At 33.3% G+C, this 24,877-nt stretch overlaps 1 protein-coding gene across 1 annotated transcript in view; it reads right to left on the bottom strand.

Moving 5' to 3' along the window:
* The window catches only part of mRpL30 (mitochondrial ribosomal protein L30), a 57,234-nt gene that overhangs the window by 17,216 nt on the left and 15,141 nt on the right, over positions 1-24,877 (bottom strand). Inside the window, exon 2 of the mRNA XM_072526039.1 lies at positions 8,316-8,442. Within this exon, the coding sequence (XP_072382140.1) occupies positions 8,316-8,442 (127 nt within the window). The remainder of the gene's footprint in view (positions 1-8,315; positions 8,443-24,877) is intronic.

The following is a 24,877-nucleotide window of genomic DNA, read 5'->3' as shown; positions in this document are numbered from 1 at the left end:
TCATTGTCGATCACTTCTTGTACTTCTTGTACATCCCCAAGGTCAAACTAGGCCATCGATACGTTCCATCGGAGACCCTGATGGACAGGTTACCAAAGTGAGTTTGAACCCCGCTTGCTCTACTACTCACAGCGAATCGAAAAAGATCGTAATTAGAATAGACAATCATGAGTTGTGATTTTAGTTATTTCCACAAAATAATAAATATTTTTATGAGTGAAAATTTCGATTTTTATACTTAACTCCTTTAACATTAATTATTTCCAATATAGAGTAATATTAAATGGATAAAATTGAAATATGGGAAATACTATTATACCAAATCAATATAGTTTACATATACGAACTATTGCTCTAATTATGACATATGTCGGCGCACTTTTAATGAAATAGCTTTAATACAAAATAAATGGTAAAACAAATTTAAATAACATAAAAAACAAATACTTTTTATGATTCGTTTCAACTTCTACAATTATAATATGTTCTTATATTGTTTCCCATGTATGAATTTTAAAAGTATGAACTATAAATGACTATCCCTGATCCTCAAAAAGAAATTAAGTTATAGAAATGTTCTTTAACAATTTAATTAACTTTTCACCTTCCCTGTCCTGCTATCTTGTAATTTGGATCCAATTCACTAACTATCAGTTCTAATCTTATTTGCTTTTAAACCTCAAGTATTCGGACCAATATTTTATCCTGTGTCGATAATATATGTATTATCAAAAAACCAATTTCTTTATACTTGCAGATGTTACAAACTTCTGCTTAACTGGAAAAATATCTGCTGACCAATCACTATCATCACTTTTAAATTTTGTTATTTTATACATGTTAACTTTTACTTGTAAAACTTTTATTTACTAACCGTAGACAACCTCTCTCTTCAAAAACTCAGGATCAAGTGCCCTTCTTTTCTCATGTTTCTAATGCGGAAGATTGCCTGTTACCTGTTACATTTGTTGTTTACTTGGTATAATAGTCTCCCGTTTTATTTATTACTTGGTAATCTATTAAATTCAGAAATTATTTGAAGCAAATTGAAATCTGAAAATTCAGCTGCATACGTTTTTAATAGTGAACTTTTTAATAAAAATATTTGTGAGCATGTGCTATTTCCGGTTATATCTGAAATAGTCTCCAACTTCGGTATTTTATTTGCATTCGGACTTGGATTATTCTTTCAAATTATCAAACCTTAGCGATTTGCAACTATCTGCCTGCCAAGGAGTGCAGGTAGGCCAGTAATCAGTTTGCATTTTCTCCGGGTCTATTTTAAAATCCCTGCTTTTATTGCGGTGATGAGTTTGTAGTATATACGAGGGCATTTATGCTAATTGGTAATGGGTTTATGTATACCTCCCAAAATTCCCATTTTATTTTACTCATTAACCCTTCTATAAAAATCAAATTTCTAATCTATATTCCAAACAAATTTCTCTTTGTAATTTCTAGGCATTAACTAAATTTAACTTTTATTATCTGTATGCATCTTCAAAACATCGCTTAATAGGTAAAAACACAATAGCGCTTTCTATTTTCGGATACATTCAGTTACAATTGGAAATATACTCCGTTGTACAATATTATTTTGCCATAAAAACTTTTTATACAGTGTGTCATGAAACAGTGGTCCAACTTTCTTATTTCAAATACAACACCCTATATAATATTCAATTTTTGGATTCCCAAGAATTTGAATATGTCCCAAGTACTTCACTTCTCGTCGAAACATGTGACATTTCTTCGGACTTCAAATTCGCTACCCGCAATCGTTGAAAGGATTCTGTCAAATGATTGGCATGTTCATCGAAGGATCTTCCAACCACAATTATATCATCCAAATAAACCAGACAAGTTTTCCATGTTAGACCTCTTAAAAGTGCCTCCATTAATTTTTCAAATGTAGCAGGGCCATTATATAAACCAAACCATGTCTACTTGTCAATATCCACTTTTTAGATCGAGTGTGGAGAACCAACGAGAACCAAAGAGAGTATCCAATGTATCGTCTATTCTGGGCAAAGGATATCTTAGTTACCGCAATTGAGCTGTCGGTAGTCAATACAAAAAAGAGTTAAACCATCTTTCTTCTTTAATAGAACTACTGGTGATATCCATGGACTGTTTGATGGTTCAATTAGCCCTTGTTTCTCATGTCTTTGATAATATCTTCGGCTTCTTCTCTTTTCGCAAATGGAAGTCGTCTAGATTTTTGTCTGATTGGCTGAGCATCTCCGGTATTAATTTTATGCGTTACTATACTTGTTTTACCCTTATCCTTCTTATCAATGGCAAAAACATCTTGAAATGCTATCAGCATAGACTTCACATTTTTAGTTCGTTCATCATCAAGATCATGGCACGTTTTAATCATTATCTCAACAAGCTCCTTTGGATACTTAGATGTCGATGATTTCTCATTAGTATTCATAGAACAAATCGAAGCCACGGCAACACACTGTCCGATCAAAGTTCTGTTACTTAACTTAATACCAGTTCCCTTTAAATTCATAACTCTTACAGAAACGACATCTCGAACTCTCACCAAAGCTTTTGCCGTTAGGAACTCGGCATTGTCCACATCTTCGACCATCCTTAAACTTCCCTCTCGGCACTAACCATCAGGTCTGGTCATCAGAATTTTCTCACTATTACCAGGTATTGTTACGTCACAAGTAGTTAGTAAGCTGATAACATCTTCTTTGTCTTCATGAAACGGCAACTCTTCACCACTGATGCCCCAACTTTTCTTAATAAAGCCATCCCCAATATGAACTCGTTGGAGATCTCTGCAATTAATACTCTGTATTTCACGTGGTCTGGCCAATGGATACTGACATAATAGCCTCGCCATATGTATTAATTATCTCACCAGTTGCTGCTAAGCTTTACTGTTGCAGGCGATAATTTAAGATGGCCTCGTACTACTTGTGGACGTGCAATATTTCTTGTTGCACCTGTATCTACCAAAAACCATGTATATTTATTATTGATACGACCCTCGATGTACAAGCTATGAATTCCACCGGAGGACGTAATGTTAACAATTACTATGGGGGCTATATTTCTCGAGGTCGGCAGTTGCCCCTTGGTGTCGACCCGTTCTAGTTTTCCGACTGTTGTATCATTTTCTTGCAATTACGGCGAATGTGACCTACGTCACCACAATTCCAACATCTGGGCTCGCGTGTCTTCGGCATCGTGTTAAGAACTACTTTTCGTGCCATTTCTTCCAGACGTTCATCGTTTGGTTCGTCGCCTTCTTCAATGGTTCTTACTCGATGGGTTCGTGAAGTTTGACTAGCTGTTTCATGTTCCAAGGCAATGGCGAGCGCTTCATCTAAAACTTTCGGTCTTGCTAGTCGTAAAGATTTCTGTAGTTCACTGTCTCTCAACCCATTGACAGATATCTACAGCAATTTCTTCCAACATGTGGTCTGGTACCTCCGGATAAGCCAACCGCGCTATACGAGCAACATTTGCTTCAAATTCTTACAAATTTTCACTTGCTCGTTGAATTCTACTTCTTAGTTGTGCTTTGTAGACTTGTTGTAGATGGGCATCTCCGTAACGTTTGTCTAGTCGAGTGAACAAGGTCTGGTAACATTTTTCTTGACTCTTAGGAATCGATCTTAGATTATCCGCAGCATCACCTCGTAAAGCAGCAGTCAAGGAAACAGCCTTTTCTTGTTCTGTCCAATGATTGGCTGTCGCAATGGCTTCTAATTGTCTAAGGTATATGGACCAAGAAGACTTTCCATCAAATGGTGGCAATTTGAATGTCATATGATGTTTCGCTTCGTCTCTAGCTGATCTTCTTTCACTACAGGATCTAAAACTACTGCATTAACTGGTGGTAGCACTTTTGTATTGGTTATCATGGTCTCTAATTGTTTGATCTTCTCTTCTACGTCTTCTAACTTGTCGTTTACATTTTTCTGTATCTTATCGAATGTTCTAGAAACTTCTTCAAATTTCTCATTGTTCTGACTACATGCTTCGTCGAATTTTCTAGAAATATTTTCGAATTTCTCGTCATTTTGTCTAGCTGCTTCTTTAATAATTTGAGACATATCATCATTTTTTCTAGAATTTTCTTCGATCATTTGAGAAACATTTTTAAATTTCTCGTCATTTTTTCTATAAGTTTCTTCGATCTTCGTTAAAACTGTTTCTTCTGCTGATTGAAAATGAAATGTATCTCGGATATCTCCATTCTTGTTTAGAATATCCTTCAGTCGTTCTTGAAGGATCTTCTTGGACCCGCTGCAGTCTTCATCCCTTTCTTCTAGTTGTTCACGTAACTGTTTTACTGAAAGTTCTGCAAGCCGCATCTTTGGTCAGGCACACACGTACTTTTTTTATGTTCTTTTTTTACAACGATCACTACCGAACAACGCGGATGTTCCCGACGAACAATACTTTTAAAACGTTCAAAAGTCACTGCTGAATTTAATTTTAAATCTTACACCGTGACACCAACCGTGTTTCAATAAAAAGAGCGGTTCTAATTTATATAAATATATTTATTTATAAGACACCAACCGTGTTTCAATAAAACGAGCGGTTCTAATTTATATAAATATATTTATTTATAAGTTTACAGTACGATAATATCTTATCAACTCCACTTAATAAAGGCGCTGCTTATATTATGTACGAGAATATTCTGGAATAGCCCATCTCTATTCACTTGCATTGGCGAATCTATCTCCATCCCGGTCGATACGTCCGGAAGATTCCCGAACACAGATCGTCGTCTCGAGATGCAACCGTTATATGGGCTACGTCGAAATAAGCATGTTCGGTACAATACGTTCTGTACTCATTTATTATCAACCGTATACGACTGTATACGGTTGATAATAAATGTTATACGGTTGATAATAAATATGTTAAGCATATTGGGTAACTTTTTCAACATTTATTATTAACATAATAATCCATTTATAAATATAGCTTATCGTTATTAAATTCAAATAATTTTTAATAGCATACTTTTTTTAATTTTTGATATTTTGATTTATGTTTAAAGAATTAAATTATAATTTATGTTTGCGATATTTCAGTAGCAACACAAACCTTATTATTAAAAAATCTGCAAAGACACAAATTCTATAGTTCTCTAAATATCTACAAAACGAAACATGCTAGGTATATAAAACCTGATACCAAAAGAAATTTTCTACAAAATGTAATACTGTGCCCATTAAAATAAATGAGAAGATTTTTTATCTGAAAATAGTGATCACACTATATATTGTACGGCTCGATGTCAAGGATATTAAATTATTTAAAAATAACCCACAGCCCTTTAAATAATACCGTTTTACTCAATAAAATAGTCAATATTTCAAAAATAAATAAACAAAAATATATTTAAACATGATTTAATATGCAGAGTGTTCCATTTAAAAAAAAAACAACTTTGGTTCATTCCGTTGTTCTGTCACTGTATAATCGAAAACAATTTTAAATTATAGACGTCTTTGTTATACATCAGTTTTGTTTGAAATATTTTTTATACAGTGTGTAAAAGACAAATGGAATAAATTCATTATTTAGGTTACTGTACATATTTATAAAAAATCCCGAAACACGTCAAATTTAAATTATAACTTGACATTCTTTAACGTGAAAATGCAACCCCTACCTTCAACCCCCTTAGAATGACAGGTACAACCCCCAATTTTAAAAATAATAAGTATAGGCTTGTGATATATCGTTTGAAAGGTCTTTTCATTCTCCACTCAAAAATGTTGTCGCTTTCAAGTTTATTAAGATTAATTAAGATAAAATAAATTAAAATCATGTGGTTACCGAAATTCGCTACAATACAATCAAAAACTAAAATGTAATGCAAAACGTAATAAAATGTAGAACACGAAAAAGAACTATGAATGTTAATGAAGTAGATGTTCAAAATGTTCACCGCGAACGTATTGGCAACATCCTAATCTCAAATAAAACTGTCTTCTAACATTATTTAACATAACAGGCGTGATCGACCTAATCGCAAGCGTTATTCGTTCTTTTAAGTCATTTAAATCAGAAGGTTTAGTTTTGTACACATGGCTCTTCACATATCCCCATAAAAAGAAATCTAATAATGTAAGATCAGGTGATCGCGCTGGCCATTCAATCGATTCTCGCCTCTCTATCCACCGATTGGGAAATATTGTATCGAGGTACTGCCGGACATTAAGTTGGTAATGTGGTGGTGCTCCATCCTGCTGAAACCATATCGTATTCGCTGGAACTTGAGGGTTTCCTGGATCAGGATATAAATTTGCCAACGTTGGAATGACATAATTTTGAAGTAGTGCCAAATAATTGTTGCCATTCAAGTTGCCCTCAATGAAAAAGGGACCAATGATATTGTTTCCTACAATCCCTGCCCAAGCATTAACCTTTTGAGGGTATTGAGTGTGTTCTTCTCTCATCCAGTGAGGATTTTCCGTGACCCAGTAGCGGCAATTTTGCCGATTAGCATGACCGTTAAGTGAGAAAGTACACTCATCAGAAAACATAACGTCTTCTAATCGGATAATATTGTTATCCAACATATCCATCATTTGCTCACAAAAAAAAGTTCTATCAAAAGCGTCTTCCATGAGCTCCTGAGTAGGTATCATATTATAGGGTTGCAATTTATTTTCTTTTAATATGTTTACTATCGATGTATGGCTAGCATTGAATGTAGTGGATGCCTGTCTACTCGATGTATGTGGATTTTCCTGAAACTCAAGCAACATATCTAATTTGAGTTCATCACTCAGTGCGTTGGCAGCTGCTTTTTTTATCTGCCTTACATGACCAAACTCGCGAAACTGCTTCTCTATTTTACTTATTGTTCCTTGGGATATAGGCGGTAAATTAGGAAATTTCTCATGAAATAGGCGAGTTACTTCCTGTTGTGTTCGGGTGTTATCTCCGTAACCAATCATTTGTAAAACTTATTTTATGCATTTCTGTTAATCTAACCATTTTTCAGAATTGAATTGAACGAACTTTTTACTTAAATTAAAATACTGACAACTTAAATAAAACAATTTACTAATGCGTGTTAAAATAACGTTGCCACGGAAATTCTTTTTAAAGTTCTTTAATGGTTACCATCTAAAAACCACATTGCTATGGTTTTTGTTCACTTTCTCATTATCAAGACCTAAACAGGAAATAAGTTTTGAGTATATTTTAGCGAATTTCGGTAACCACATGATTTTAATTTATTTTATCTTAATTAATCTTAATAAACTTGAAAGCGACAACATTTTTAAATGGAGAATGAAAAGACCTTTCAAACGATATATCACAAGCATATACTTCCTATTTTAAAAATTGGGGGTTGTACCTGTCATTCTAAGGGGGTTGAAGGTAGGGGTTGCATTTTCACGTTAAAGAATGTCAAGTTATAGTTTAAATTTGACGTGTTTCGGGATTTTTTATAAATATGTACAGTAACCTAAATAATGAATTTATTCCATTTGGCTTTTACACACTGTATACTTCATAGTTTAGCCATAATCAAAGAAAGTTAGAGGTAATCTAAAGTTAAATGTGTCGATAGCAATTAAAGTAAACTGTATACCCAAGCTTAATCAAGACATTCAGAGCGATGCTCGGAATTATGCATCAACAATTTACCCATGTAAATTACCATCATTCTTGTACTCTTTGCGTCGAGTAAGGACGATAAATATACGAAGACGGTTGTATGCTCTGGTGGAATACTCTGGTAATTATTTTTCCTATAATTGCCAGAGTAGTCGGTGCGTTTTGATTTAGAGAGACTCAAATTAAATCGAAACGCAACCGTCTTCGTATGTGTAATCTAAAATATTTAAAAAAATTGCATAATGAATGAGATAATTAGTGAGGTAAAAAGATCTACAATTTAGTGATATTCATTTTTATATAAATTTGTAGTTTTATTTTTCTAAGTCTAAGTACATTTGTAAAAGTTCTCTTTTACAAAATCTCTTTAATTAAACTTATTGTGCTTCTTATATATTATTTTTATAGTGTTATTATTTTATTAGTGTTGTGCGTATTTTCGTCAAATTTCGGATAAATTGTCTATCCTTTTCTGTTACTGGAAGCAAATTTTTAAAATGTATTTTACGTTTCATCGTCAAATAAGATAAGATAAGCTTTTTGTTTTGTGTTTGTATTTTCCTCTGGGATCTAGATTTGTCTTTATCGCGAATCGTGAATTTTAATTACATTTTAAATGGTTGTGTTTATATGATTAAACAATCCAAAATTTAGTATAAAATATTCAATACAGTTCAGGTTATACTTACTTTTTTATCAAGTTGAAATTCTTTCACGATGTGCTTTTCCCAATAAGGTGCTCCTCTAAATGGTTTTTTTAATTCCACTCTAAATAACTTTGGAGGATTTGTGGTAAAGTCAGTGCGCACAGCTTTTCTAAAAGTTAATAAGTTTGAAGATAGTACTTTTAACGTGTTTATCAATAAAACGACAGTCAAATAAAAATTGGTATATTTTAGAATATAATTATTTTAATTATAGTTATAAACAAGAGTTTGGCTGCCGTGATGGATATGGCGAAATGCATGATGATAATACTACGCATTCCATTACATCAAAGACTCATTACATAATATGTAACACTATGTGTTTGATAGTGAACGATATGTTAAAGTCGTTTAATCTAATATAACTTTAAATATCTATTTACATACCATAAACGTCGATTTCAGGGGCGGCCCGTCAGGGTAAGCAAGGTAGGAGCTGCCTAACCTCTTCAAATGTACAATAATAATTTATTTATTAATATAAATTACTTATTTCAAAATTGTGATTTATAAATTTTGCCATAATACCTATTTAAAATAAAAGAAGCTATTTCGGTTGAGTTTACCGAAAGTACAAGCTGAATATAGCCGCAAATGTCAAAAATATTTCGGTTTGGCAGTGTTGGCATGTTTTTATAATGCATATGTTGTATGCTTCAAATATAAAGAGATAAAGCTTTTAAAAAGTACATTTTGGTTATAGTATTTTATGAATTCTGCAATTTTTAATCTATATGAAGAAATGACGAGTAAATATTTGTCTCTTTCGAGATTAATTGCAAACAGCTGTTGTAATCTGGCAACTGCTGATTTGACGATTGCCAAATCTATCCCCTAATCTATCAAAAGGTAATTGCTAAAAAAATTTCTAATAATTAACTGCAATTAATTACCAAAGAAACAAATATTTACTTATTGTTGTTTTATATAAATCAAAAATTGCAGAATTCATAACATAATATAAATAAAATGTACTTTTCTAAAGCTTTATCTTTTTATATTTGAAGCATACAGCATCTACATTATAAAAACATGCCAACACTGCTATACCGAAATTTTTTGTTCCATGTTTGACATTTGCGGATATGATCAGCTTGTACTTTCGGTAAACTCAACCGCTATTTCTTATATTCTCTCCGAAAACAATGCATTTGCCCGCCTTCAGCCTTCGGAAATTTTCGTTGTAATTGTCAATCCACCTGAGTTGTGTGTTGCTGTTGTGTTATATCTAGAGACTGGATTATATGCAAAATGCATATATATATATATATATATATATATATATATATATATATATATATATATATATATAGAAATGTTTCTTCAACGTCGATATTCCCAAAAAATCGGTTGCCTGTAAAGTCGGTTTTACGGGCGAAAATTTTACGTGACAACGTCTTTTTCTCGGTAGAATATTTATTGATATGAATATTATTAAATTGCACAATAGGAACAAGGAATTGAATGAAAATAAGAATTGCACAAATTTTAACTATAGAAATATATTTTGTTTACTAAAACATTGTACATGTAAACTTAAACTTAACTAATTTCTATTTGAGTGATTTTGTTGAGGATAGGACGATGATAGGAGAAATATGAAATGAAAGGAAGTGTTTCTGCTGTAATGTGTCTTGAACGCCAAGAACGCTCGAGAAAGACAGAGACACAAGCACGGAAGCACGCACCGATTCAACGCGCCTAATTCTCTAGTGCTGCGCGCGCAGCGGACCGATCATGTTTGAGTGGGAGAGAGACGCAAGGCATTCGCCGGTCCGGCGGGCCTCCCTCTCGTTCGGTGACTCACTGTAACAGACGTGAGCGGGCGTTACACTTTTTCATGAATGACTCCGAGCCACAACCTAATTTAAGACGTTGTCACGTCAAAAAAATCTTTATTTCGAAATAAAAAGTTACAATTTTTGAGAAATTCTACAAACTACTACATTTAATGATTTAAACTTGACTATTGAAACATAATAATTACAATAATAATTAAAATATTGATGTCTTCCTATTTATAACGTCGGATATCGGAATCTGCTGATTCTTAATAGTAAGGGAGCTTATGGCTACATTTCTCCTCCCTCCATTGGTTGGGACTTCGTCCTCGAAGTTTTGGTTACTTCGGCTATCAGCTCGTCTAATATCTGGATCTGGGCAGGATGCAATTTTTCTCCAAATAGGATTTTGGAAATTCGTTTTCTTTTCCTAATTAGGAAGATTATTAGGAAAGCTAAAATAGTTAAAAATACAGTATACTCCCTCTACAACGAACACGGTTATTACGAGGTTTCGCTTATACCGAGGTACATTAGATGTCCCGTGAAATTTCTATTGCACTATAACCCTCTATAACGAGGACAATTTGGTTATAACGAGAGAAAATAAGATCGAAAAACGTGTTTTTTTACGTTTTTGGCCCGGCCGTGGTTATAAATAAATACCGTTTTAACTGCCCCGCAATAAACTTAACTGCCGCCCGCAATAAACTTAACTGCCGCCCGCAATAAACTTCTTTGCGCAATAAATATAACTGTTTCACATCTTTAGAAAATATGATCGATAGAATGGTACTGGACAATTTAAAGCAGTTAAAAATGACAGACTTATTCCAATTGCAAATGCAATGAAATGTTATCCTTGAAATTACGCTTTATACATTATGTAGTTGGAAAAAAATGTAATTACAGATTTTTTGTTTTAACGTATATCATTGACAATAAAAGTAAACAACTCTTTTTTGGTTTAATGCATTTCATTGACAATAAAAGTAACAACTTTTTTTCAAATACGCCATTCAAACAATATTTATTAGCATCTTATATTGCTCCGAATGGCTTCACTATAGGAAGTTAATGTTTTAGAAAACTACATATTTATATGTATGCACAGTATTACTGTTGTCTGATATAACGAGATCGGCTTATAACGAGGTAATTAGTCTGCCATTTCAGTTCTCGTTATAGAGGGAGTCTACTGTATTACAACAGAAGTGGTGCTCAGTCCTATTGATAATCGGGGTAGTACTTCTATGGTATCTATTGGTTGAATTTGGCCATGTGTCTCTGGGATTGTTAATTTTTCAATTTTCATCTCATGGTTTGGTATTAATTTTATCAGAACAATTTTTGGAATGGAAATGTCTTGAGACGTCTTTTTATTAAATTGGATACCTTCAATCATTATTGGTACATCTGTCGTCAAGAGGCTGGTTGAATTAATTTCTATCTGCTGGATTCTCATTGGGTGAACTATTCCTAGCAATATGACTTTGCTGGTTTCTTGGAAAAAGTTCTCTGTGATTAATGTTTTTGTGCAATTATCTACATTGGGTATGTTACATTTGGATTGTACATAGTTGGAACAAACTATGTTATCGCCTTGTCCTATACAAGTGTTGAACCATTTATTATTTGTATAGTAGCTTGCAGGTGGCAGAATCATAACATGATCTTTGTTTGGAATGGGATAGATTTTATAGGTAGTATAAGGAATTTCATGGAGTATAGGGATTTTAATTATTATGAGCATTGTATTTGAAGTTACACAAACTAAAGTTTTTGTTGACTCTATAAGTTCATAAGGGTGTTCATTACTATTGGGAATTGAATTTCTGGGATAAATTTTGAGAAGGTTCTCTTTAAGGTATATTATTTCCTTTAAAGTGAATAATTCTATATTGGAGATATTAAGTTCAGATAAAGTAATGGTTCTTATAAGTTTCATTAGAAATTCGTTTATATTTTGGAGATTTATTATCTCATTGTGTAGAATGATATAGCTGTCAAAATCAGCTGATAATTTGTTGAGTGCAGATATGAGAATTGAATTATCAGAATTTAGTTTTTCTAAAAGTTTATCGAATCTCGTGTTAAAAGAGTTTCCATAAGATATTTGGTTATTAAATTTTTTTATGATTTCGTTTTGTTTATTTTCTAAAGAGATTATGTGTGATTTTAACAAGTCTAACTCAGAGTCGTCTGGATTTAAATCGTTATTCAGAATCTTCTGAATACTCAGTGGATGGACCAGGGCGAGTATTGTCCTGTGAAAAATTTGGGTCTTGAGTAGGTTTGCCTACATGTTTTCGTATTCGTTTTACATATTTAAGGTGAGTGCTTGTTAAATTTTGTTTATCTGTTTTACCGATTATTTTTGTTTTGTCTTGTGTTTCTGGATGAATAGTGGAGAAAGGGGCTTGTAATTTGGACTTATGTTTTTTCTTAGAAACATATAGGGATTTTGTAAGGTCTATTTCCGGAATATCTTCGGCATTTTCGTTTTGTCTATCTAAAAGTTGTTGTCTTTTTTGTTTTTGTTTATTATATAGTTCTGCAATAAAGGGTTGGAGTTCTTCTTTATGTCTTTGATTATATGTTTCGTATATCGGAAGGTCAAAGTCGAAATGTATTTTTTCTGCATAGGGTCCGTACAGAATTGAGAACGGGGAATAATCTGTGGAACTGTGGATTGATTGGTTGTAAATAAGGATGGCGTGTGTTAGAATGTCGTCTAACGAATCATTTGGATTTTGGGCTTGTAAGGTCCTAAGTTTTTCAATAAGAGTTGAATGAAAGCGCTCTACTGGAGAGTTTGAGGAAGAATTGTTTACTGTTGTAAAATGTATTTCGATTTTGTGGATATTTAGGAATTCTTTAATGACTGCGGAATTAAATTCGGTGCCGCTGTCGCATACAATCTTTTTTGGATAATTGTGGTGCGAAAAGTAGTGTCTTAATTTATTTAGTATCGAAATGGAAGTTTTGTCGGTGAGCTTATAGCATTGACCGTATTTGGAAAAAGAATCTATTATTGTGAGATACAGGTTTTTATTGCAGTGGAATAGATCGATATGTAATATATCAAAAGGTTTTTGACCTAACAACGGTCCTAATTGGGGAAGTTTACAAGGGCGTCGTTCGTATTTATTTTTTAGGCAAATTTCGCATTTATTGATAAAATTAGAAATAGTTGTCTGCATTGAGGGCCAATAAAATTTTTGTTTTAAATGTTTGTAGGTTTCAATTATTCCGTTGTGATTTTCTACGTGATATTTCTTTATGCATTCTATTTGTTGGTTTTCTTCTTCTATGTCCTGAAGTAGTATATTGCAAAATATTGCTTTGACTGTGGAATTTATTTTTTCTTTAAAATAGTTACAGATAAAAGGTCTAAATTCGTGAGGGATTGTTATTGCAAATTTTTGATTTGGTCTAAGGATATTTTGGAAGGTATTTGCTATTTCTGTTTTCCAATTATTTGTCAAAGTGACAGTGTAACGGTGTTTGTTAAAAATTCTTTTGTATTTAATTTCAAAATTATTTGACTCTGGTTTAAAAATAATTTGGTTTGAGGATAAATTAATTGGTTCAGGTGAAATCTCTATTCCAGTGATAGGGTTCTCAACTGATGTATGTTGTGTGCATCGAGCAAAAAGACAAAAGAGGGAATGTAAAGGTAGTGGGGGCAAAAATATTGTTAGACAGGAAGTGCCACCTTGAGAGGCCAAATTAAACAAGGAAAGAGAGTCTTTCCTTGTTTAAGAAATCAAATTTAGTTGGGTTATGTTATTATTTGTCCCAACTGTCACATGAAATCTTATTTATATTGAAGTTTTTTAACAATTGTTTCACATTTTAGACTGTTATCGTTAATATTTAATTAAAATTTCTCGTCTAAGACACATTCTGAAAACTATTTTATAGCTACTGTTAATAAGTGTCGGAAAATTTAAATTTGGCGCATTCGCATTTCCGGATATGTCCGCCATCAGAGGCCACTTTTTTGGTCGCCTTTTCATAACGATTAGATTCCCTCTTTTGTCTTTTTGCTCGATGGTTGTGTGTTAGTACTGTTTTGTAAGTTGTCAAAATCGGCAAGGAAATCGTCTATGTCGAAATTGTCGGGTGGTTCAGCACATTCTGAATTCGGGGGTTCAGCACATTCTGAACTCGAGCTTAGGGCATTTATTTGGACTCGGCTAAGAGCATCAGCAACTTGATTCTCTTTGCCTTTTTTATATTTAACTTCAAAATCATATTCTTCTAGTTTAAGTCTCCATCGGGCTAATCTAGAAGTGGGGTCTTTAATTTTGTAGATCCATACGAGAGGATTGTGATCTGTTTCTACAGTGAATTTTTGGTTGTATAAATACATACGGAAGTGTTTACAAGAATCTAGTATGGCTAAAAGTTCTTTTTCAATAGTGGAGTAGTTTTGTTCTGCGGAATTTATAGGGTGATTATTTTGAGATAATACTGATCCTATAGCTATATTAGAGGCGTCTGTAGTCAGTACAAAAGGCTTTTCGAAGTCTGGATATTGTAAGACTGGAGAATTAGTTAACAATTGTTTGCATTTTGCAAAACATTCTAAATAATTTGGATTTGTGGGGTCGATAGTTGCTCCTTTTCGAGTACATCTCGAAAATGGGGACGTTATTTTTGCAAAGTTGGGTATGAATCTTCGGTAGTAACCGATTAAACCAAGAAATGATTTAATTTCTTTTACTGTTTTTGGTAGAGGATATTTTTGTATAGCTTCGATTTTTGCTGGGTTAGGTTTGATTCCTTCGGTTGTCACTACGTGACCTAAGAAAGAAACTTCTTTCGTGAGAAACTCAGATTTGTCTAACTGAAGTTTTAAATTATTTTTTCTGAAAGTGTCAAAAATAGTCGCAATATGAACTAAGTGTTCTTGCAGTGACTTGGAAAAAATAATGACATCGTCCATGTAGACGAAGCAAAACTTATGAATAAAGGGCCTAAGAATATTGTCCATTAACCTTTCGAATGTTGCTGGGCTATTCTTTAAACCAAAGGGCATACGTAAAAATTCAAAGTGACCATGCGGAACTGAAAAGGCTGTTTTCCGAATAGAATCATGAACTTCAATCTGATGGTAACCTTGAGCTAAATCTAATGTTGTGAAATAACTGGCTTTTCCTAAGTTATCCAGTATCTCATCTATCTGAGGAAGTGGGTAGCGATCACTTTCAGTATGATCATTGAGCTTCCTGTAATCAATTACTAATCTAAATTTTTTCTGACCTGAGGCATCAGCTTTTTTTGGTACTATCCAAACTGGAGCTGAGTACGGTGAAATTGACGGTCGAATTATCTTATTATCTAATAAATTATTTATTTGTTTTTTTATTTCTTCCTGCATTGCTTTGGGATGCCGAAATCCCTTTACATAAATCGGATTTTCATCCTTCGTTTTAATTTCGTGTCTAACAGCTGACGTGAAAGTTAAATTTTTGTTTTCATCGTAAAATACATCTTTATATTTTTTGCAAAGATTTATAATTTTATACTTTTCTTCGTTATTTAAGTGCGAAGTACGGATTTTATTTTCATTAAAATGCGTCGTCGGAATTTTTACTATATTATAATTACAAAAGTTCTCAACTTCGATTCTCTTATTAAATTTCATAGGCATAGGTAAGTCGATAGTGTGTATAAAACCGTTTTTGCAACGTGAATAGAATGGGGAATTTTGATACCTTGAAAGTGTCTTTCGTGCAATAAAACTTCACCATTATGAACGCTTACTGGAATTTTTTGGTATAAAGTTTCAAATGGAATGCTAACATGAGGATTCTCAAAGATTAAAGTATGAGTTGCGTAGCTAATTGTGGCGTGGAATCTTTTCAGCTCGTAAGTTCCAAGGAGGATATCAAAGTGCTGACTAAAGTCGGCGACTTTTACGTCGAATGTTTGTGGAATTCCATATTCTAGGAATAGTGGCGTCTTAATATTTAAGTCGTGCTTGGAAGTAATTTTCATTGACGTTAGCGAAAAAGGTTTTCGATAAATATGATTTTTATCAAATAGTTTGAGAGCTCGCGGATTTCAAATTGAATGGGAACCGACGGTATCGATTAAAACGCGTAGATGTGTTTTGGGTGTAACGAAGCAGGGTAACCCAGGGGAACTTTCAATATTATGTAGGTTTATACAGGGGGTGGATGATCGTCTAACGGGATGGCTTGAAAATCCTGATGATTTTCATCATGCAAATCGGGCTCTTGTTCGGATTCGTAATTTTCGAAATCATTTTCGAAATATTGGGTATCATTTGAGTCTATGTGAAAATTGTGGCTTCTATTAGTTGTAATTGTCATGGGCTGATGGTTTCTGGTTGTGGTAGTTTGAACACCGCTCATTGGAGTAGCAAAATTTGGTTGGGGTCGAGGAGCTTTATATTTATTTAATCTTTGTTGGTTGTTTTTCGGAACATTGTTTCGTTGGAAGGATTGAGTTTGTTCGTGAGAACTGAAATTTTGTCTCTGAGGAAAATTATAGTTCTGTTGTGGAGTGAAGTTAAAATTGGGCTCTGTGTTGTGAGTTGAAGGTCTCACATAATTTGGATGCGTGGGTTGGAAGTTTGAGTATGTGGGTTGGAAGTTTGTGGATCTTTGATTATTCGAAGATTGATAGGGTTTATTTTTGAGTGGGGCCTTTTTGTTTTGTTGGCTCTTAAGGAAGTTCATGTATTGTTGTTGATTTTTGTGGTTATCGTAGGCAATACACTTTTGAAGGGCTTCTTCTAGGGAATTTAATTCAAAATGCGATAAGTATTCGCAATAAGGCTCGTTGATTCCGGTACAGAAAGTTTTGAGGGCAATGTTTTTGAAGTATGGAGTTTTAAAAGTTACTGTCGCGGGATTATCGTTTAGGGTGATGTGTTGGAGTAAATCATTCAGATTTGTAGTTATTCTCTGATGATAATTGTCGTAGGATTCACTATGTTTTTGGACGGTGGTGGATAGTTGTGTTACTAATATGTCTTCGGAACGTCTGTCTCCGTATTTAGTTAATAATGCTGGACGAATTTCTGTCCAATTGGTTTTATTAGACTAGTTTAAGAAATTTCTAGGTTCTCCTTTAATTCGAGATACGATATGGGAATTTAAGATAAATTCTTGGGACGGATTTAAATCTTGGGTGCCTAAGAAAACTATTAAATTATCTACTGCTTTGATAAAGGTGGAGAGGTTGTCTCCAGAAGAGAATTCGGGCAGAGTTGAGCAAAGGCTAGCAATATCGCTATTGGTCATCGGCATTTTGGAACGTAATTTAGATGCAGGCTTAGATTTAGAGGTTTGTAGATTTCTTTTTATTTTTAGATTTAAATTGTCGAATAGTAAACTTAAATTTTCGATACTATTTTGGGAAATATCATTCAATGTACTCATAAAATATATGCAAACATGAAAAATATAAATGCAAGTATATATAAAAAATTCGTTGAAGTAAAATGTTATAAATAATATAAATTTAATAAACAATAAATAATAAATTCAATGTGAATGTTTAAGAATTCAATTAAAATAAAACTAAAAACGACTATGTTTCTGTATGAAATATCCTGTGGTTCGCAGCGCCAGAAATGTTTCTTCGACGTCGATATTCCCAAAAAAAAATCTTTATTTCGAAATAAAAAGTTACAATTTTTGAGAAATTCTACAAACTACTACATTTAATGATTTAAACTTGACTATTGAAACATTATAATTACAATAATAATTAAAATATTGATGTCTTCCTATTTATAACGTCGGATATCGGAATCTGCTGATTCTTAATAGTAAGGGAGCTTATGGCTACATTTCTATATATATATATATATATATATATATATATATATATATATATATATATATATATATGCAGAATATTTCTGGGTTTTTTAATAAATGCATATGCTATTCATATTTACTTGATTAAGAGCATATTGCCACATATTTGAAAAAATCACATAAATAAAATGGTTTTCTATACATATTTAGATAATAGTTTCTTGGAATTATTCATAGCAGGTACTAGGTAAGGTAACTACGAAATAATTTTATTACAAATATCTACTAAATCTACAAGTTTTATTGTTTGAGAAAACCCATCTGGGAATTATTTATCAAAAGAATAGGGCCAACATGCAGGTAGGTAACTTGTGATTGTGAATATTGTGCTTATAAAATAAAAATAATTTCTTTTTTGAAAATATGCCGAAAGTAGCGAAACAAAAATCAAGTCTATTGATAAAAAGGTGAGTCCACTTATATTTTAACGATTCAAAAATATAATTTAAAATCTCATTTTTGCAAGAAAATCGGTATACATATACTAAACATGTAACAGTTTGACTATTGGCGGTAGTTTTATTTATTTTTACGCACAACAGGTCGTTAAGGCCTAGGGCATTTTTTTTAAAACATAATCCTAATATTAACTAATTACAATTATTTTAAACAAAACTTTAATTTAAATATGTATATACAACATTCTTAACTACTCTGAAGGACCTGGTGGACAATATTTCTCATTTGGCTTCTATTTTGTGCTTGTCTTTTTCAGTCCCTCACCTTCACGTGTTTAAGGTCTTCCTCCACTTTACTAATCCACCTCGTTCTGGGTCTACCTCTTCTTTTGGGGCCGATTATTTCTGGTTATTACTAGTTTAGGCATTCTGTTTGCTGCCATTCTTTCCACATGTCCCAACAATCTGATTCTTTTTGACTTGACGAACTTGGTAATGGTAGGTTCTTTATATAAAGCCATTAATTCATTGTTGGTTCTTCTCTCCCAACCATCTTCTGTCTTTCGTCCTCCGAATATGCGTCTCAATATTTTCTTTTCTTATCTTTCCAGAGTATCCTCTTCCTTCTGGTTTAATGTCCATGTCTCACCGGCATATGTTACTGTGGGTCGAATTACTGTTTTATATATTCTGAGTTTACCTTGCCTAGAAACGTATTTTGAGTTTAGTAGGGCTCTTAAACTATCTAATTTTTTATTCCCTTTTGCTATTCTGGCTTCGAGCTCCCATTTCTCTTTTCCATTTTCATCGACAACTACACCCAGGTATTCAAATTTGTCCACCCTTTTAAAACTATAGCTTTTACCACTTACAGACCTCGCACTAAAGTCTTTTTTTCCTTCTGTCCCTCCCATGATCATATATTTGGTTTTGTCTTCATTTAGTTCCAATCCGAATGTCTGTGCTTCTTCAATGATTTTCTTCACAACTCTCCTTAATTCTTTCTCGGTTTTTGCTAGGATCGTTAGATCGTCAGCAAATGCCAAGCACTGGTGCTCATTTTTCATGATCGTTTCTTCCACCTTCATGCTGCATTTTCTGATTACAGTTTCTAACACTAAGTTGAATAATGTAGTGGATAAAGGATCTCCCTGTCCCAAGCCTTTTGCAACCGTAAATTGATCTGATATGTGACCCTGCCAAGCAATTTCACACGTGGTTATTTAGTGTCATTTTAACTAGCGGGATCAGTTTCTTTGGTATACCCAAATGTTCCATTGGTCGACACATTTTGACTCTATCGACTCTATCATATGCTTGTCTAAAATCAACAAACAAAACATGCAGGGGAACTTTACCTTCATAACAAGTCGTTTGTATCTCCTTTAATGAGAAGATTTGGTCTACAGTAGATCTGTCGTTTCTAAAGCCGTCCTAATACTCATGTAGGATTCTTTCCGTATAGCAATTTAGTTCTCAATATTCTTGCCAAGATTTTGTATACCGTGTCTAGTAAGGCTATACCTCTATAGTTGTCACACTTCTGTTTGTCTCCTTTTTTATGCAGAGGGCATATGCGGGCCTCATACCACTCCGATGGGATTATTTCCTTTTCCCATACTTAGTACTAGTAGCTGATATATTTTTCTTTGTAGTTGTTCTCCACCAAACTTGATCATTTCTATGCATATGTCATTTTTACCAGGACTTCTGTTATTTTTCATTTCTTGTATTGCTGTCACCACCTCCTCCTCTGTAGGCTGCCTTTCAACTATCGCATCTTCTCCAACTGGTTGTCTACTGCTTCGTGCTCCACCTCACCATTTAATAATTCTTCAAAATGTTTTTTCCATTCCGTCATTATTTCTGCCGGATCGCTAATTAAATTCCCGTCATTACCTTTCATATAACTATAGTGGCTTTGGTAACGTTTTCCCATCTTTGTAACTTCTTGATAGAACAACCTCACCTCTTTGTTTTTAAACTTCTCTTCTATCTCGTTTAATTTCAACTCATTGTGGTATCTCTTTTTCCTTCTACACAAAGCTTTCAATCTTCCTCGAATTTTTCTATATTCTTGTTTTTTACACTCTCTATTATCTGTTAATATTTGTTGTCTGATCTTCTTCTTTTCCTTTGCTATCGCCTGACACTCTTCGTCAAACCAATCTTTGTTTGTATTTCTCTTGGAGTCGCACGTAACTATTTTCTCGCTGGCTTCTCCTACGGCAGATTTAATTTGTTCCCAGGCTTGATCTGTCTGTAAATTTTGGTCACATTGTTGTAGAATTTTATTTATTTCTTTTTTATATTTATTTTTTTTTAGTACGGCTTTTTAGGCGGTAGTTTTAGTTTCGAGAAAAAAAATATAAGTTATCTTAAAAATTTGAAGTCCATATTATTGCATTAGACTCCTATTTACTAAACCGTTTTATTACAGATTCCATGTGGAAAGAAATTCCAAATTTCCCAACACCTGAAAACGGCTCTCCACCAATATAAACTATCTAAGGACTTCAAGAAACCACGCCAGCAGCTTCTGCAGAACAACATTATTCAAAATCGTCACACATCGACGGGGCAAGAAATGTTTGCAAAAGATGTATGCAATTTTTTTGTAAGTTGCAATATCCCACTGTATAAATTCGATAGGTGTGTCAAAATTTTTTGAAAACATATTGTAAAGTTGAAAATAAGTCAGTACAGGTACCAAGTTCTTCAACTCTTCGCAAGAAATATGTGAGGGCATCTTACAAAGACGTTATTGAAGGTATTAAAAGCAGAGTAAGAGATGAATAACTGTGGATATCTGTCGACGAGACTACTGACGCCAAGGGTCGGCAAATCGCGAATTTAATTATTGGAGTTTTAAACAGTTTAGCTGATGACTCCAACAAGTCGTATTTAATCAGCGTAAAATGTTTAGAAAAAACCAACTATGCAACAATTGCTCGATTTGTTAATGAATCTTTGACAAATTTCTTTTTACCGAATCAAGTACCTTCTGAAAAAATTTTGCTACTAGTCAGCGATGCAATTTCCTACATGGTTAAAGCTGTTACTAGTCTTAAGATTTTTTTCCGAATTTGATTCATTGTACATAATGTACATACTTAGCACATGGTTTAAACAGGTTGGTAGAGAAAGTTAGACTCGAGTTTCCAAATGTAAACACTTTAATCAACAATGTAAAGAAAGTATTTTTAAAAGCACCATTGCGAGTAGAAGTATATAGGGAGATGCTTCCCGATATCCCTTTGCCACCGGAACCAGTACTGACTAGATGGGGGACGTGGTTGAATAGTGCCATATTTCTTGCACATAATTATATTGATATCAAAAATGTTATATCAAATTTTGATCCTTCTTGTTGTATTGCTGTTCAGAAATGTCAAAATATTTTTAGTGAGAATTCTGTTCAGAATGAACTGTCCTATATAAAAGCAAATTTTGACATAATTGTAAACTCTATTACAAAACTAGAGAGTAAAAAATGATCTTTAAATGATAGTATTTGCATTGTTGATTGTGATGAAGGCTTTTCTTTATTGCGATCAATAAATAACATAATCAATGGAAGCTTTAACGAAGTTATCAATGTAAATCCCTCGTTAGTGTCAAATTTTAGATTTGCACCAATTACATCTTGTGATGTTGAAAGATCGTTTTCCTCATATAAACACATATTAACTGATAGAAGGCATAACATTAATCTTGAAAATATTGAACATTTTATGATTATATACTGTAACAGCAAGAACGAGGACATTTTCTTGTGAAATTTCATTTATATTTTTTATTAAATGTAATAATAAATAAACACTCTCTAAGTTATACTATAATTTTATTTCTCACCAAATCTCAAGCACTAAAAATTTAAAAATATTTTTTTTAAAGTGCATATTGCACATAATAAAGGCATATTTGGTTACTTTTTAAGTGCATGTTGCATGCATATTTTAACCATTTTTTAGAACATATAATCCAGTCTCTAGTTATATCAGGTGCCAGTGAAATTATAATTGTTTTTTGTTTTTCACTAGGAGGTAACTATTTAATAAATAGATAGGATAATTGAAAAGTGAAGTGAATAAACAGGCAAATTAAAGTAGGTAACTAAAAGAAAATGAATATTTTAAACTATATAATCTGCAGTTTGATTGAAACTCCTTTTTTAAGGGGCCAAAATCAAGAAAGATCAGAAATTATTGTAATGGGTCGGTCTTTGCCAAATTTACAAATTTTATCCACAGATAAGAAGGATAACCCACCATTTTCGAGATCGTTTAAAACAATATGGTATGAAAATCATAAATGGTTATGCGATAGTTTTTTTCGAAATTCATGGGTGAGTCAGGGATTTTCAGATTTGAAAAATTTATCAGCTAGTACCAGAAAACATGAATCTTCGAAAGCACATTTAAACAATTGCTTAGATATAAAAAGGTCAGAAAAAAATATGCAAACTATTAACAGTGTTTTAGCTGAACATATTACTTTATCAAATAATTTATGTAATGAAGAAGAAAAAATAGAATTTCATTATCATATTTAATTAATGTTACGATTATTTTAGCAAAACAGGAACTTGCATTTCGCGGTCGGGATGAGAGCCATAATTATTCAAATATGGGTAATTTTAAAGAAATTTTTAATTTTGCAGTTAAACGCGATTAGGAAATCCAGGATCATGGATCCAAGTGTTCACGGGTTTGTCAAAAACAATACAAAACTATGTAATATATTACTAGATATTATATACCTACACTTCTCAACAATTCAAGTGGATATTATGAAAATGTGTATTTTATGTTTTGTTCATAAGGTCAAATAAAAAAATGGAGTGCTATAAATAAAGATTTATTTTTACTTCGTACCTGTTTTCATACAGAGGAACCGAAAGAAAGAAATTCTTTAAGAAAAAAAATAGAAAATAAACAAAAATTGTAAAATTAACAACCTAAAATTTCTCTTCCTGCTCAATTTCTAATATCCCGAAAAGAAAAATTAATAGTGTGTGGGTCCACCTCTGTGTCGCCTTAGTACTCTAACTCTATTTGGAAGACCTCTTATTAAATTATTGATGAACTGCTGCGGTATACGTTCCCAAATCGCGCGTAATGTATTGGCTAACTGATCTAAGGTTTGGGGCGGTTGAAGGAGCTTGTTTTGTTTTCTAGACATTTCGGCCCTAACATGTTCAATGCATAAACTGCGTTAGGCTTTCACGGCCATCGTCTAACTTGTTAAACTGTTTGTTCGGGCTGTTAGGCCGTTGTCTTCTGAGATTAGTTCTCGACGTTTCGCCAACACTAGGAGTTGGCATCTTCTGGAGATGTTACTGCTTCGCTTGTAACCTGAAAATGACGATGCGTTGTACTACGGATGTTCAAATCAATTCATATCAGGTGAACACGGTGGCCACTCCATTCTTGTAATGCCATGAGTAGATATAGTATACAGATCTGAACACATCCCCTAAATCGCAACCCCCGTCCGATCGTGACGTACGAGGGCTCGTTGGAACGGGAAGAAGGCGGGAAATATGTTGAGACAAAAAACAAAGATGGCGGCATTGCCAAAGGGGCGCTAAAACGTATCTTCGTTGCTATTGGCCTGATTTTGACGTATGGGGTGTCAAATGAAAGCGTTGGTGCCACAGAAGCCATGTCAACGCTCGAACATTCTTCTTCTTCTTTTCCGTACAGTGCCTAAGGGAACGTGACATTCGACGCAGGACGTGACAGTTATGTGACATTCGACACAGAACGTAAAATGTCACGTGAAATGACGTGACATTCGACGCAGGACGTGACATTGTCAGTCAAGACGTCGCTTGACATAAAACGTGACATTCTACATAGAACATATTCAGTAGTAATATGAATCCCATCGAGTACATACATAGAGTAACAGAATTTCAAAGAAAACTTGATCAGTTAAAGAAAGACATTAAATCATATGAGGATTTTAAACAAATTACAAGATAATTAGATAGCCTCCATTTTGACAACAAAACGTGGAAACCCGAAGAGTTGAATCTACAGCGGCAGCAAGACACCTGGATTTACGCCTATAGAAAACTGCCACCAGCTACATATCCATTAAGACGTATTCAACCAACACCATGTTTGTCAGCAACAACACCAGCGAGTATATGAAAAGTGAAATAGACAATGTCTTTGCAATGTCCTGTGTAATATTAGCATCTGTATTCATCTTAATTTTAAAAATTATTTTTGAAATTGTAAGAAGAAAATTTGAATCTTCATGTAATATAAGACTCGATCAATAAAGATGTTTTAAATAAAAAAGCGTTTAATTTCTAATATATTTATTTATACATAAAAATTACAATGGTATTATGTTATTGGTAAACCAGTGACGTAGACGATCCACATTTCTTTCGGTGCATGAAAATAATCCAGCGGCATGACATGGGTTTGCAGTAGTGCCAACGTTTCCAGTAGCACGAGGCGTACCATCAAACTTGCAAACAT

This window comes from Diabrotica undecimpunctata, chromosome 3, assembly GCF_040954645.1.
Source record: "Diabrotica undecimpunctata isolate CICGRU chromosome 3, icDiaUnde3, whole genome shotgun sequence".
Lineage (NCBI taxonomy): Eukaryota > Metazoa > Arthropoda > Insecta > Coleoptera > Chrysomelidae > Diabrotica > Diabrotica undecimpunctata.
This window is presented reverse-complemented; position numbering and strand designations above follow the sequence as displayed.